The sequence below is a fragment of the Pelmatolapia mariae genome, linkage group LG9 (assembly GCF_036321145.2).
Source record: "Pelmatolapia mariae isolate MD_Pm_ZW linkage group LG9, Pm_UMD_F_2, whole genome shotgun sequence".
NCBI classification, from domain to species: Eukaryota; Metazoa; Chordata; class Actinopteri; order Cichliformes; family Cichlidae; genus Pelmatolapia; species Pelmatolapia mariae.
This window is the reverse complement of record NC_086235.1, coordinates 26,406,810-26,419,830: the sequence shown is the minus strand read 5'-3', so window position 1 is coordinate 26,419,830 and position 13,021 is coordinate 26,406,810. Positions and strand designations below refer to the sequence as shown.

The 13,021-nt window shown below is 39.4% G+C and overlaps 1 protein-coding gene across 1 annotated transcript in view; it reads left to right on the top strand.

The window, feature by feature from the left end:
* The window catches only part of LOC134634170 (vascular cell adhesion protein 1-like), a 383,264-nt gene continuing 370,243 nt past the window's right edge, over window positions 1-13,021 (top strand). Inside the window, exons 1-5 of the mRNA XM_065471652.1 lie at window positions 1-102; window positions 432-507; window positions 659-1,048; window positions 4,544-4,849; window positions 4,930-5,190. Of these exons, the coding sequence (XP_065327724.1) occupies window positions 1-102; window positions 432-507; window positions 659-1,048; window positions 4,544-4,849; window positions 4,930-5,190 (1,135 nt within the window). The remainder of the gene's footprint in view (window positions 103-431; window positions 508-658; window positions 1,049-4,543; window positions 4,850-4,929; window positions 5,191-13,021) is intronic.

The following is a 13,021-nucleotide window of genomic DNA, read 5'->3' as shown; positions in this document are numbered from 1 at the left end:
ATGGAAATGAGCAACTCTCAGCACAAGGGACATAATGAAGGAATGAGGAACAGGTTAATGTGTGAGGGAAGAGTCAGCACAGGTGAATATGGAGGCAGGCAGGTGGGAGTGGCGGTGTCCAAAGTGTCAGCAGAGTGCACAATGGGAACATAAAAATCAGATTGACTGAATAAAGAAAGACAGAAAACTAAAAGTCTGCTTTGACATTACAACATCTAAACAGAGAAGTGTTTCAATCGCTCTGTTTCTGCTAAAATCACACATTGACTTTTACTTTGTCGTCTCTCTTCTGTAGCAGTCTGATCATTTGGTAAGACATTTGTTTTTAAATTTGAGCAATTGTGCATGTTACAAAAAACCCTAAACACCTTATAAAAGATAATTTCTGGTTTGATATTTTATTTGTGTAATTATGTATTTTCTTTATACAGGTGATGAGTTTTGTGACAGTCCAGTTTGTGAACATCATGACAGGCATCATGTTACTGAGTCTCCTCTTTATTCCAAGTGAGCCGTCTCATTTCAGTCATTTACAGTCTGACAGATCAGCGCAGATAGAGATACTTTACAAAGTCACACATTTTTGTCAGTTTTGTAAATATGAATTTTCTCTTCATTTAGATTTACAACTTTTATTTTTTGCTCTCTGGATTCCCAGACTCTTTGGCTGCTTGTCCTCAGGATTCAAACCTGTTCATCACTGCACCAACAGAGATGGAAGCTCTGAGTGGATCTTGTTTACAAATCCCATGTAACTTTAGTGACTATGGAGTGACTGTTAATGGGTTTGACAGCACAAGACCTGTTTTTGGAGTTTGGATTAAAAATGATAACAACATTAAAGCTCATCCAGAAAATGTGATTTTCAACAGCAGTGGGACAGTTAACATCTATCCAATGAATATTACAGGAAACCTGAAGGAGAAAAACTGCACCACTCTGTTTTCTAATTTAAACACAACTTATACAAACACATACTACTTCAGAATTATGAACTGGCCGTTCAGAGCAACAGCTGTTTGTGAATCTGTTCAAATAACAATTAAAGGTAAGAGAGTTTCATTTCATTCTTATTAAGAATATAAAGTCTAATCATTAGCAGTTTAAACATCAAAAAGCAGTTATGGTCAAATAAAGAGGCTGATATCACCCTGTTTATTTGACCACAACTGTAAAGTGAACTGGAATGCAGAATAGTAGATTATATTTTGTATTCTTTATTGTGAACAGTAAAATTGGGATTCAGTCAAAAATAAGTTTAAAAAGTATTTAACAGTGCTCTGCAGTAAACATAGGTTTTAACAATCTGTACTGTACTGCACACTGTCAACAGATATATTCACCACATATTACTCAAACCTCCTTGAGGTCAATACCAGTTTGTTCAGAAGACCTTAATCAGTTTGTGCAAAGCCCTTAAAAATGAACACAACTTCAGCAAAACTGCAAGAAAACTGAAAATTAAAAATCAAAGAGAAGAAATCATTCAAATGAATAAGTAGCGACTTCTTCACAAGTTACTGTTGCATCAACACAAACTAACTTCCTAACTGCCCTCAGTGCAGGCAGATTTTCACACTGAGGCCTGTCCTGGTGAAACACACAATGGCTTTGGCTTCCACAAAATACTGGACACACTGTTCAGTTGTGTGAGTTTAAATAGACAGGAGAGCATAAATTGTGAGGTTTTAATCTCTGTATACTGTCATGCAGTTGTTAGAGTGTGTTTGTCTACACTGCATCTATTAAAGATCAAACTTTTTAGAATTCATCTTTGTTTCTGTTGGCAAACAGCTGTTGTTTCTTTCAAATAAATAATTTATTTTGTTAACAAGGTATTGATTTAAATGTAATAGTAAACGTTTTTTTGTGACAGCAGCAGGAAAATGTATTTACTGCACCTTGTCAACAGACATATTACATGAGAAATACCAATTGGCTGCAAAATGACAACAACAAAAAAAGATTTATCATAAAAACCCATTTCTGTACTTGAAGAGAAAAAACTGTTGTGTATAAAATATATTGATTTGTTTGAACTGACAGTGGAGTTGTTCTTGTCTTTTTGTTTGATGTAATTATTATAAAGTAAAGTCAGCAAAAAAAAAAAAAAAAAAAAAAAAAAAATCTTTTCATCTCTTTCCCAACATTCCCTGCACTTAGAGGGGACGCAAAAGGAGAAATCCTTTCTGTTAGTGATTAAAAACTTAAATAGGTTTTGCGTATTTGTCACTTCTGCATGTTTGAAATGAAATAAAGTTCACGATTAAACAAATATAACCTAAGTAAATTTAAAAATTCACTTTTTAATGGTGATTTTATGTATTTGGGGACATCTAGGGTTTAGACAGACCTATCTGACCCTGTATGAAAAATGGCACTTTCTTTAAAAACACATCTGTGGTGTGAATGAGACACGGCGGGTCCATGGGTCAGTGTTTTGAGCCATTTTATTGATTTCACATCACACCACGACCCACCAACCCCTGATTCCCCGTGTTTTTAACTCGGCGGGCGTGATTAAGGATGCCGTGCAGGTGCGTCCGCCCTCCCTGCACAGCACCGCAGACCACGCCCCACCACATACCCCCATCGCCCGATTGAGGCCGGGGAGCCATCCGGCCGAACCTACTCCCCACCGTGAGTGGGAGAGGGAATCAGCCCGGACCGTCTGCGCCCCCGGGCCCCGGCCAAGCGACGGGGCGGTGCGAGTTCAGGTGGCCGCCCGCGAATCCAGCGGTGCCGGCGGAGCTGGTTCGGAGGTCGGCCGCGTGGCAGGTGGACGCGGCGCGGCCGGTACCTGCACAGTCGTGAGCCCAAGCTCACAGGCGGCTGGGCAGATGTCTGGCGAGCACACCGACCTCAAGCATGGCGCACGCCTCGCTGGCCGGCTCCAACCGAGTAACTTCCCCTGGCACGGGGACCTCTGTCTCCTCCGTCACCGCGGCCCCGGGCTGGAGCAGCCCATCGCACGGCTCCTCCGTCACCACCGCCGCCGCTCCCGGATCGAGCAGCCCCTCGCACGGCTCCTCCGTCACCACCGCCACTCCCGGCTCAAGCAGCCACTCGCGCGGCACCTCTTCCTCCGGCCGGCGCAGACCCTCGCCCGCCTCGTCTTCCGCCTCCGGTTGGAGCGGCTCCTCCACCGCACCCAGCTGGAGCAGCCCTTCACCCGGCTGTTCCTCCTCCGGCAGGCTCGGACCCCCGCGTGCCTCGTCCACCACCTCCGGCTGCCGAGGTGCCCCACACAGCTCCTCCACCGCTTTCCCACCGTCAGGATACCCCGGTGGGGGTGGCGGCGTCGTGGTCGCCCAGGCCTGGAGCAGCGCTGCCAGCTCCGCCATCCTCCCCAGGTGGCGTTCGCTCTCCTTCCGCAGCTCTTCCTGTTGGCGGCGCACCTCCGCCGCCTGCTCCCGCTGGGTGGCCGCTATTTCGGCCACCATCTGGGCCAGCTCCTCCCTTCCCTGGCTCCGATAAGGACCCGCCGTGCCGTCTCCTGGGTTTCGGCACCAGTGTGGTGTGAATGAGACACGGCGGGTCCATGGGTCAGTGTTTTGAGCCATTTTATTGATTTCACATCACACCACGACCCACCAACCCCTGATTCCCCGTGTTTTTAACTCGGCGTGATTAAGGATGCCGTGCAGGTGCGTCCGCCCTCCCTGCACGGCACCGCAGACCACGCCCCACCACAACATCACAACCACATTTTCCAAAAACTTTCCAAGCCAGACCAAAGCATTACATTTTGGGGGGGATGTAAGCCTGAGTCTGTTTGTTCTTTTCTTTTCTTGCTGGTGCGTTTTGGACCTTTGTCCTGCTGCATAACCCAAGTGAGCTTCAGGGCACAAACAATTGGCTGGAGATTTTTCTTCAGAATTTTCTGGTAGAGATCAGAGTTCATGGTTCCATCAATTAGGGAAAATCATCCTAAAGCAGCCTCAGACTGTCACACAACCACCACCATGTTTGACTGTTGGTATAATGTTCTCTTGATGAAATGCTTTGTTAGTTTTATGCCCGTTGTAACAGAAAATTTCAAGTTTCATCTTGTTACTTGAAAGAGTATTTTTGGCAGATGTAAGTTGTGCCTTTGTGTTCTGTTAGCTCTATTTATTTTCTCCTTAAACTTTCCCATGGAGACCATTTATTGCCCAATTGCTTATTCTTATTGTTCTTATTGTTGAATGTGGATGAATCATAAATACACTCTTGAGTAATTTTGGGAGGTTGGCTAGAAACTTCACCACTGTTCCAGGTTTTCTCCATTTTGTGGATAATTGTTCTCACTGTGGTTCATGCGGCATCACAAAGCCTTAGAAATGCTTTTGTAATCCTTTCAGCCTATAATATGTCAATGACTTTGTTTCTCAGCTGGGTCTTTAAATTATGGAATGATGTGCTGCTGTTTGAGGAGCACACATCTGGGAGTAATCAGTAATTGTCACAACTTATATTGGTTTTTTTTAATGTTGTCACTTTTTTCTATCTTTTTCTTGACTGTATTATCAGTGTACAAACTGTGTTTAATGTGCAACCACAGATTCTCCTTGGAGGCCCAATATTACAATCCCAGGTGATCTGAAGGAGAAGGAGTCTGTCACTATAACCTGCTCAGCTCTCACTCCCTGTCCACACTCCCCTCCTCAACTCACCTGGAATTTCCAACAAGACTCTCACAACAAAATAGAGGAAAACAAAGATGGAAGCTTTACAACTAAAATCCAGCAGACCATCACTCTGTCAGACACAGATGATGGAAAGAAGATCATCTGCTCTGCCAGATATCCTGTGAACCAAGGAAAAGACCCCAAGACAGCAGAGACAGAAGAGACTCTCAGTGTTTCATGTAAGACAATCAGAGTTTGTTGTTGAACTGAATCATATAGGACAACATGATTTATGGGATATGTCTTTTTTCCCCTCCAGATGCTCCTAAAAACACCTCAGCATCCATCAGTCCATCAGGTTTGGTGTCAGCAGGCAGCTGGGTGAACCTGAGCTGCTCCAGCAGAGCCAAACCTCCAGTCAGCAGCTTCACCTGGTTCAAGAAGAGCAGAGATGGAGCTGTGAAAGTATCTGAAGGAGAGATTTACAGCTTCAATGTAACAGATGGAGGAGTTTATTACTGTGTGGCCACCAATGATCTGGGTAATCAGACATCAGCACAGATTCATGTGACTGTTGGAGGTAAAGGCTAAAGTCATAAATGTGTTAGATATTCTCCAAAATGTTTCTTTTCTTTTTTTTCTTTCTTCTAACTTCAGGTTGTGAACAAGAACAGCCTGGATCAATGTGTCAACATTAAATCATGCTTTATTTGTTTTTTACTTGCTCTTTTCTGTAGGTCATGTTTCATACCTGTGTCCACGTATAGGAGGAATCATTGGAATCATTGTACTCTTAATCTTACTCTGTTTGATTGTCTTTGTTTGGTAAGTATCATCTATCTAAGGAAACCACATGAGTCAGTTAGTTAATTTTATTTTTACCTTATAAAAAAGACTATGTTTTTTCCATCACACTTAACTGTGCTCAAACATATATTTAAACTAAAACAGAATATAGTTAATACAACTGTCTCTGACGTCTTCCAGGTGGTTGAAGTCAAAGCATCAAACTCAACAACAGACTCAGGTAAGAAAACTGAAATACAACACTACCTGTAGTGTTACCTGACTAAGTATTTATTGTAATACTTCTATCAGAGCAGTCTAACTATTTAACCCTTTTGTTGTCTTCACATTCTATATATGGCAGGGTCAGAATTGTCTCATTATCACCAAAGATCTAAAATAAAGCCATTTAATTTTAAATGCCAGCACTGTTTTGCATGAAAAAAACCTATATGTGAATATCAGTTTTCCTGATGAGTTTTCCTTTTCAAAGTGCAGAATGACTGCATTCATTGACACCACATCTTAAGAAAGCTGCCATATTATGTGTTGCTGTACTTAAGTACAGCAACACATAACAACATGAATATTGATTAAAGACATTTAATGTTAATAAATTTAACATTTATGTCTGAATGGAACCAGCTGCCTGTTGACTGTTACTTCAGTGCTAGAGTTGTAGAGTTATGGCAGCCGCTTCATTCAATTGTCCCAGACCTCTCTTATGGCAGGGCATTAGTATATCTGGAATATGTTCACAATGCTTCATTTGTCACACGTTTTGTCATGTTACAGCCTTATTCCTAAATGGATTGATCCATATCTGCCATCTCCAGAATGGCATGTTTGTTTCCTGATAGGTAGTGAGATTACCAGGTAAAATGTTTGGACAATGTACTCAAAAGGGGAAACTGCATATATTTTGGGTTGTAGAGTCATCTCTGTGACATTTAGTGGTGCCATGCTGCCCTAGTTGTCATATGAAGATGTGGATTATGTTATCTTGCCATTTTTTGTTATAATATTTGAATTTGAAAAACCAACATCTAAGGGGTTTTCTGTTGTTAAACACATTTTAATGCCATTTTTGAAACAAGGAAAAAAGGAAGGTTAATGTAAAATGTCTAAAAACATGAATAAGAATAGACCCAACTCACAGAATCATAGAACCTTCTGTTGTTTTATTTCAACAGATTCAAATAACTGAACATCGGGTTGATGAAGAGCCAGCAAGTAAAACAGAAGGAGAGGAAGAAAACATCCATTATGGAGAGATCGATTTCTCTACGCTGGGATACGAAGTGCCCTCTGACTCAGTGCAGGACAGAGGACAGCAACAGGACACTGTGTACGCACAGGTGAAAGTCAACAAGCCAGAAAACAGCTCAACACAGAGTGCTCATGGCCAAAAGGAACTTTACGCTGAAGGAAAATTGAGAACTGTAGTGGAATAACAAGAAGAAGAAACTCGTCCAAATGACTGCAAGGAAACTCTGTTACTCTGATTTCTGGGTAACATTCGTCCCTACTTTAGCTTCCACCATTTAACCCTCCCCTCTACCTTCACTCTTCTTGAGTTCCAAAGTCCTCCTACAGACTACCCAATGATGCTGCCTAGCTACATTCTCCCCTGACACCACCTCACTGTCTCCTGTCTCTTTTCAGATTGCAACTTCTGTCCACCTGTGTACAACTTCCTCCACTTGTACACATCATCTTATGTTCCTCCTCCTTCTTGAAGTAGATGTCAACCACAGCTATTTCAGTCCTTTTCATAAAATCCACTATCTGTCCTTCTCTTCTTAAGACCATACCTACCCAAAATCTCTTCATAGCCCCTTTTAACTTCACCTAATAAGTCATGGGAATTTCTTTTTCTACTGACATCCAACCTGTGGGGAATAGACACTGACAACAGCAAGACATCACACCTTCGATTTCCATCTTCAAACTCATGATTCTGACATTTTCTTTGCTTTTATAACAGTATTCACACACTCTTCCTTCAGGATTACCCCCAGTCTGTTTCACTTATCTACATCATGGTAGAACAGCTTGAATCCACTTCCAGTGCTCTTGACCTTGCTTCCACCTGGTGTCCTGCAAACACAGTATATCTACCTTCATCATATAAGCCAACTCTCACCCTTTACCAGTCATTGTCCCTACACTTTGTCTCCACAGTCCAGCCCTAAACAACCTTAAACACACTTTGAACAATGAATACAGCTAATCTGCATTCACAGTGTATGTAAAACTACCTTCTTTACACAAGGCAGAAACTTCATGACAATTAGATTCAATAGCAGCAGTGTGATTTTTCTCATGTGTGGGATTAACACGCTGTTGTCAAAAATATAGTGGAAAAGTACTTAACACGTACATGATCTGCACCACTTTGTGAGTTTTGTTGATTGCTTTCATAAAAGGCTGGATGAATTACCATGAATTCCAGGATTAAATGATTCTAATCCCTTTTCTTCAGCATTTTAAAAAAGTCAGCATGCTGCATGAATAAAATAAATACTGCAGATTCACACCACCAGGTGGTGATGAGTTGACATCTCTGCTACACTTTTTATCCAAGTGTTTGACACATATGCAGTTTTTTTTGATACTTTTCCTTAATCCTTCGATGTGAAATGCATCTCACTGTGTTGAATGAGTGTTTAGGATAATTATTTTGTATGTCTTGCTTTGTGGCACATAAGAATTAATGAGATTTGAAAAATAAAATGTAATATTGTACCACCTTATTAGTCCAAATGTGTCTTACTTTAATTTAATCTCGAACAAAATAAATAAATAAAATAACCCCAAACTCACTGCAGAATCATTTGATGGCTGTTTTATTTTGTATTCTGACTGAAAGACCCTGATGATATGTGGAATTACTGGAACTCTTTGTATTTGTAGGACAGCTTGACTCTGAGGAAGTTCTAAGTTTGTTCACAGAGTGTAAAAAAGTTCAGTGAAGAAGATGTTGATGAATGTCAGACTTTGTAGTTAAACATTTATAAATTTAACACGTGTGTCTTAGGCATTTTTAGTCAGCAAAGCTTTAATAAAATAGCAAATAAAATCCAAGAATTTGAATGAAAGCTTTAATAATTACATTAATTCCAGGTGTTGTAATGTATTACCACTTCACATTTGCAAATGTAAAGAACACAAAATACAATTTATTAACTGCTTAATTTCACAATTGCATTGTACATATACAATTAAAATAAAGGGTTATTCTATTCTATTCTATTCTATTTGGTAAGGCAAAGTTCTTAAATTAATATTTTTAATAAAACGTGCTTTAATGGCAACCCTTTAATTTTCACTAACATTTTTGCAAAATCCCACTTTGTCAAAAATTGTACTTAGTTTATTATTGTGTGATGAATCAGAAGTATCACAGTACCACATTTAATCTTTACAGAATTGCTTTCAGAATGGTTTTGTTGCATTTGGACATCATTTGAACAACTTTTTTGTTAACTCTGAGACATTTATACCAAGATGTCTAACATACAAAAAAAACCACACACGATAGCACACACAGCATCTGAGCATGGAAAAACTGTATAAACATGATCATAAACAAAGGAGCTATATTTAATCACCAGGAAGAAATAAAAGGCAGTTAAATTGACTACAGTATGTGTTGTGTTAAATTTAGATTTGAGAAAAATCAAATGTGATTGGAAACAAATATTTTTAATGTGCAGGTAAAATATTTCTGTCAGCAACTTTTTTTCTGTTTTCTGCTTTGAAGTGTGATACTTACCAAACAAAAGCCATTAAGCAGAATAACATTACAAGAGTAAGAGGTCAATAATCCCAATGATTCCACCAATAAGTGGCCACAGTGTGACTCCAGATGAAATGGGACCTAAAGAAAAGATCAAGTAACAACAATTAATTTTGCATGGACAAAAAGAAAAACTAATTTGAGAACAGATGTTGGCTACAGCTGTTACCTGCAACAGTCACACGGATCTCTGCTGATGTCTGATTACCCAGATCATTAGTGGCCACACAGTAATAAACTCCTCCATCTGTTACATTGAAGCTGTAAATCTCTCCTTCAGATACTTTCACAGCTCCATCTCTGCTCTTCTTGAACCAGGTGAAGTTGCTGGCTGGAGGTTTGGCTCTGCTGGAGCAGGTCAGCTTCACCCAGCTGCTTGCTGACACCAAACCTGATGGACTGATGGATGCTGAGGTGTTTTTAGGAGCATCTGGAGGGGAAAAAAAGATATATCCCATAAATAAATGACAGGATAAAAAAACAAACAAACAAAGAACCCCGAGTGTCTTACATGAAACACTGAGAGTCTTTTCTGTCTCTGCTGTCTTGGTGTCTTTTCCTTGGTTCACAGGATATCTGGCAGAGCAGTTGATCTTCTTTCCATCATGTGTGTCTGACAGAGTGATGTTCTGCTGGATTTTAGTTGTAAAGCTTCCATCTGTGTTTTGCTCTATTTTGTTGTGTGAGTCTTGTTGGAGATTCCAGGTGAGTTGAGGAGGGGAGTGTGGACAGGGAGTGAGAGCTGAGCAGGTTATAGTGACAGACTCCTTCTCCTTCAGATCACCTGGGATTGTAATATTGGGCCTCCAAGGAGAATCTGTGGTTTCACATGAAACATTTTTTTACACCAATAATGCAGGAAATAGAGTCAAGAAACAGATGGAGATCAGTGATACCATTGGATAATAAAAAATATACACCCTATGTAGTGGACAAAAAGTATTTGCATACATTTTTAACATGTTTTTAATTTTTTGTGGTTCTCTAAATATGTTTGAAGAACTAAAAAAATGTGTGTAAAAAAGTAAATAAGATATCGTACAAAATACCATTGCAAACTATGTTATAATTTTCAATCACTGTCAGAGAACAATGCTCTTTTTGTGTCCCATTGTAAGCACAGGCAATAGTGGAGAACAGAGAGAATCGCAGTAGGATTCTAGTTTGTGATGACCATTAGTTATTTTCCTTTTAAATGAAGTTGTTATACAAACGTAAATATGCATTCACATTGTGTATTTTGCATTATTGCATTCATGCTTTAACTGATAATTTAATTTGTTGCTTTGAGTTTTACTAGAAGGAGCCACTAAGAGTTTTTTCTTCGTTTGCATAATTTCTTGGATTTTTAATTTTCTGTTTTCTTGCAGTTTTGCTGGAGGCTTGTTCATTTTTAAGGGCTTTGCACAAGTAGCTTAAGGTCTTCTGAACAAGGTGGTAATTGAACTCTGTGAGGTTTGGATAATATGTGGTAAATATATCTGTTTGTTAACAGTGTGAAATATAGTTTGTATTTTAGGTTTTAAAAACTGTGTTTACTATAGAGCACTGTTGAACACATTATAAATTGTTTTTTTTTCATCCCCCATGTCTTTGTTTCTCATGAAATGAAGTTACAATTTTCCATTAATTTCCAATCTGAATACAATCAATTAAACAGGTTGATTTGCACATTTGACCACAACTGCTTTGTGTTGTTTACACAAAAGTTGTGGCTGTTTAGGATTTATGTTCTTAATAAATTGAAAGAAAACTTTCTCACCTTTAACTGTTATTTGAAGAGGATCACAAACAGCTGTTGCTCTGAACGGCCAGTTCATAATTCTGAAGTAGTATGTGTTTGTATAATTTGTGGTTAAATTGGAAAACCGAGTGGTGCAGTTTTTCTCCTTCAGGTTTCCTGTAATGTTCATTGGATAGATGTTAACCGTCCCACTGCTGTTGAAGATCTCATTGTTTGGATATGTTAAAACATTGGAGTTAGTTTTAATCCACACTCCAAACACAGGTCTTGTGGTGTTAAACTGGTCTGTTCCATTTCCACTAAAGTTACATGGGATTTGTAAACAAGATCCACTCAGAGCTTCCATCTCTGTTGGTGCAGTGATGAACAGGTGTGAATCTTGAAGACAAGCAGCTAAAGTGCCTGGAAAAGGTAAGAGCTAAATTAAAAGGTGCAAATCTAAATGAAGATAAAATTTATAATGACAAAATCGACTCCAAGAGCCATGGGTTTGCTTCGTAAAGTATCTCTATCTTCACTGATCTGTCAGACTGTAAATGACTGAAATGAGACGGCTCACGTGGAATAAAGAGGAGACTCAGTAACATGATGCCTGTCATGATGTTCACAGACTGGACTGTCACAAAACTCATCACCTGGAAAAAAAATCTAAAAAGCCATAATTAGACAAATAAAAGATTAAAACAGAAAATCATGTCACAAATTTCTAAACCTAAGGAGTAAATTTAGGCAGTTACTTTTTAGAGTAATATACAATTTTATATAATTACTATATGTAAAAAAAAGTCTTACCAAATGATCAGGCTGCTGCAGAGGAGAGACGACAAAGTAAAAGTCAATGTGTGATTTTAGCAGAAACAGAGCGAGTGAAACACTTCTTTGTTTAGATGTTGTAATGTCAAAGCAAACAGGCCTGTGATGCTTTGGGTTTTCTGTCGTTCTTTATTCAGTCACTCTTTTTATATTCCCATCATGCACTCTGCTGACACTTCAGATGCTGCCACTCCCACCAGCCTCTAGATTCACCTGTCCTGACCCTCCTCTCACATTTTAACCTGTTCCTCATTCCCTCAAAATGTCCCTCATACATAAAGCCGCTCATTTCCATCAGTTGTCTGTTTACTTGTCTTTGTCTGAGCTTTCCAAGGATGTCCAAAGATTTCCAATTTTTTTATTCCTGCCAATTCTGATCTTCATTTTCTGTGACCACTGGCTACTTTGACCTTTGTATACTTGTTTAATAACGTAAATTTAGACTTTTCATTTTATATCCCACTCCTGAGTTGTGCTCTTAGTCCATAGATCTGTTCACTTAAGACAATAAAATAAAAGTCTCACTTTTCTGTGAATAATGAAGAGCGAACTCAAGTCCATTACACTAAAGTATGTGAGTACATCCTGCAAAGGCTGCCAGTCTATCACAGAGCAATTAACCATTCAGGCTCACATTCACAGCTATAGGCAATCTAAATCACCAGTTAATCTACTGGTCTACACTATCTGCATGTCTTTGTATTGTGTAACGAAGCTGGAGTACCCAGAAAGAACTCACAGACAGGCCCTGGCTGGATGGTGGATTCAAACTCACGGCCTTCTCGCTGTGAGGCAGTGGTTAGTGTCTGTGTAACTGTGTTATCATACTGTCCTAGTAAACCCATCACACTTTGAATATATTTACAGAAGTGCTTTTTATGCTTCCCTCCCTGCAGTCATTTGGACAAGTTTCTTGTTATTTAAGACATTTATTTCAAGTTTGCCCCCAAATAAATAACAAAACGTAACAGAAGGCACAAAGCATGTTAGCATAGAAATCCTAAATGAACATGACAACCCAAATTAAAGGTTTTACAGTATGTGGAGATTCAATTTTGCAGTACTGCTTCTGTTTCTGTGGAAACCACTTCCTTATTTGAGTGCTTTAACTTCTGTTTACTCATTTTTATTATGACCACAAGAAATCATCTGAAAACAGTTGGATGAAGTTAGGACAGAAAGCTTAACATAAAAAGCGGATGGATGTAGTTTGTTTAAATTTATTGAGCTGTAAAAAGACACATTTATAGGTTCAATGTGAATTCC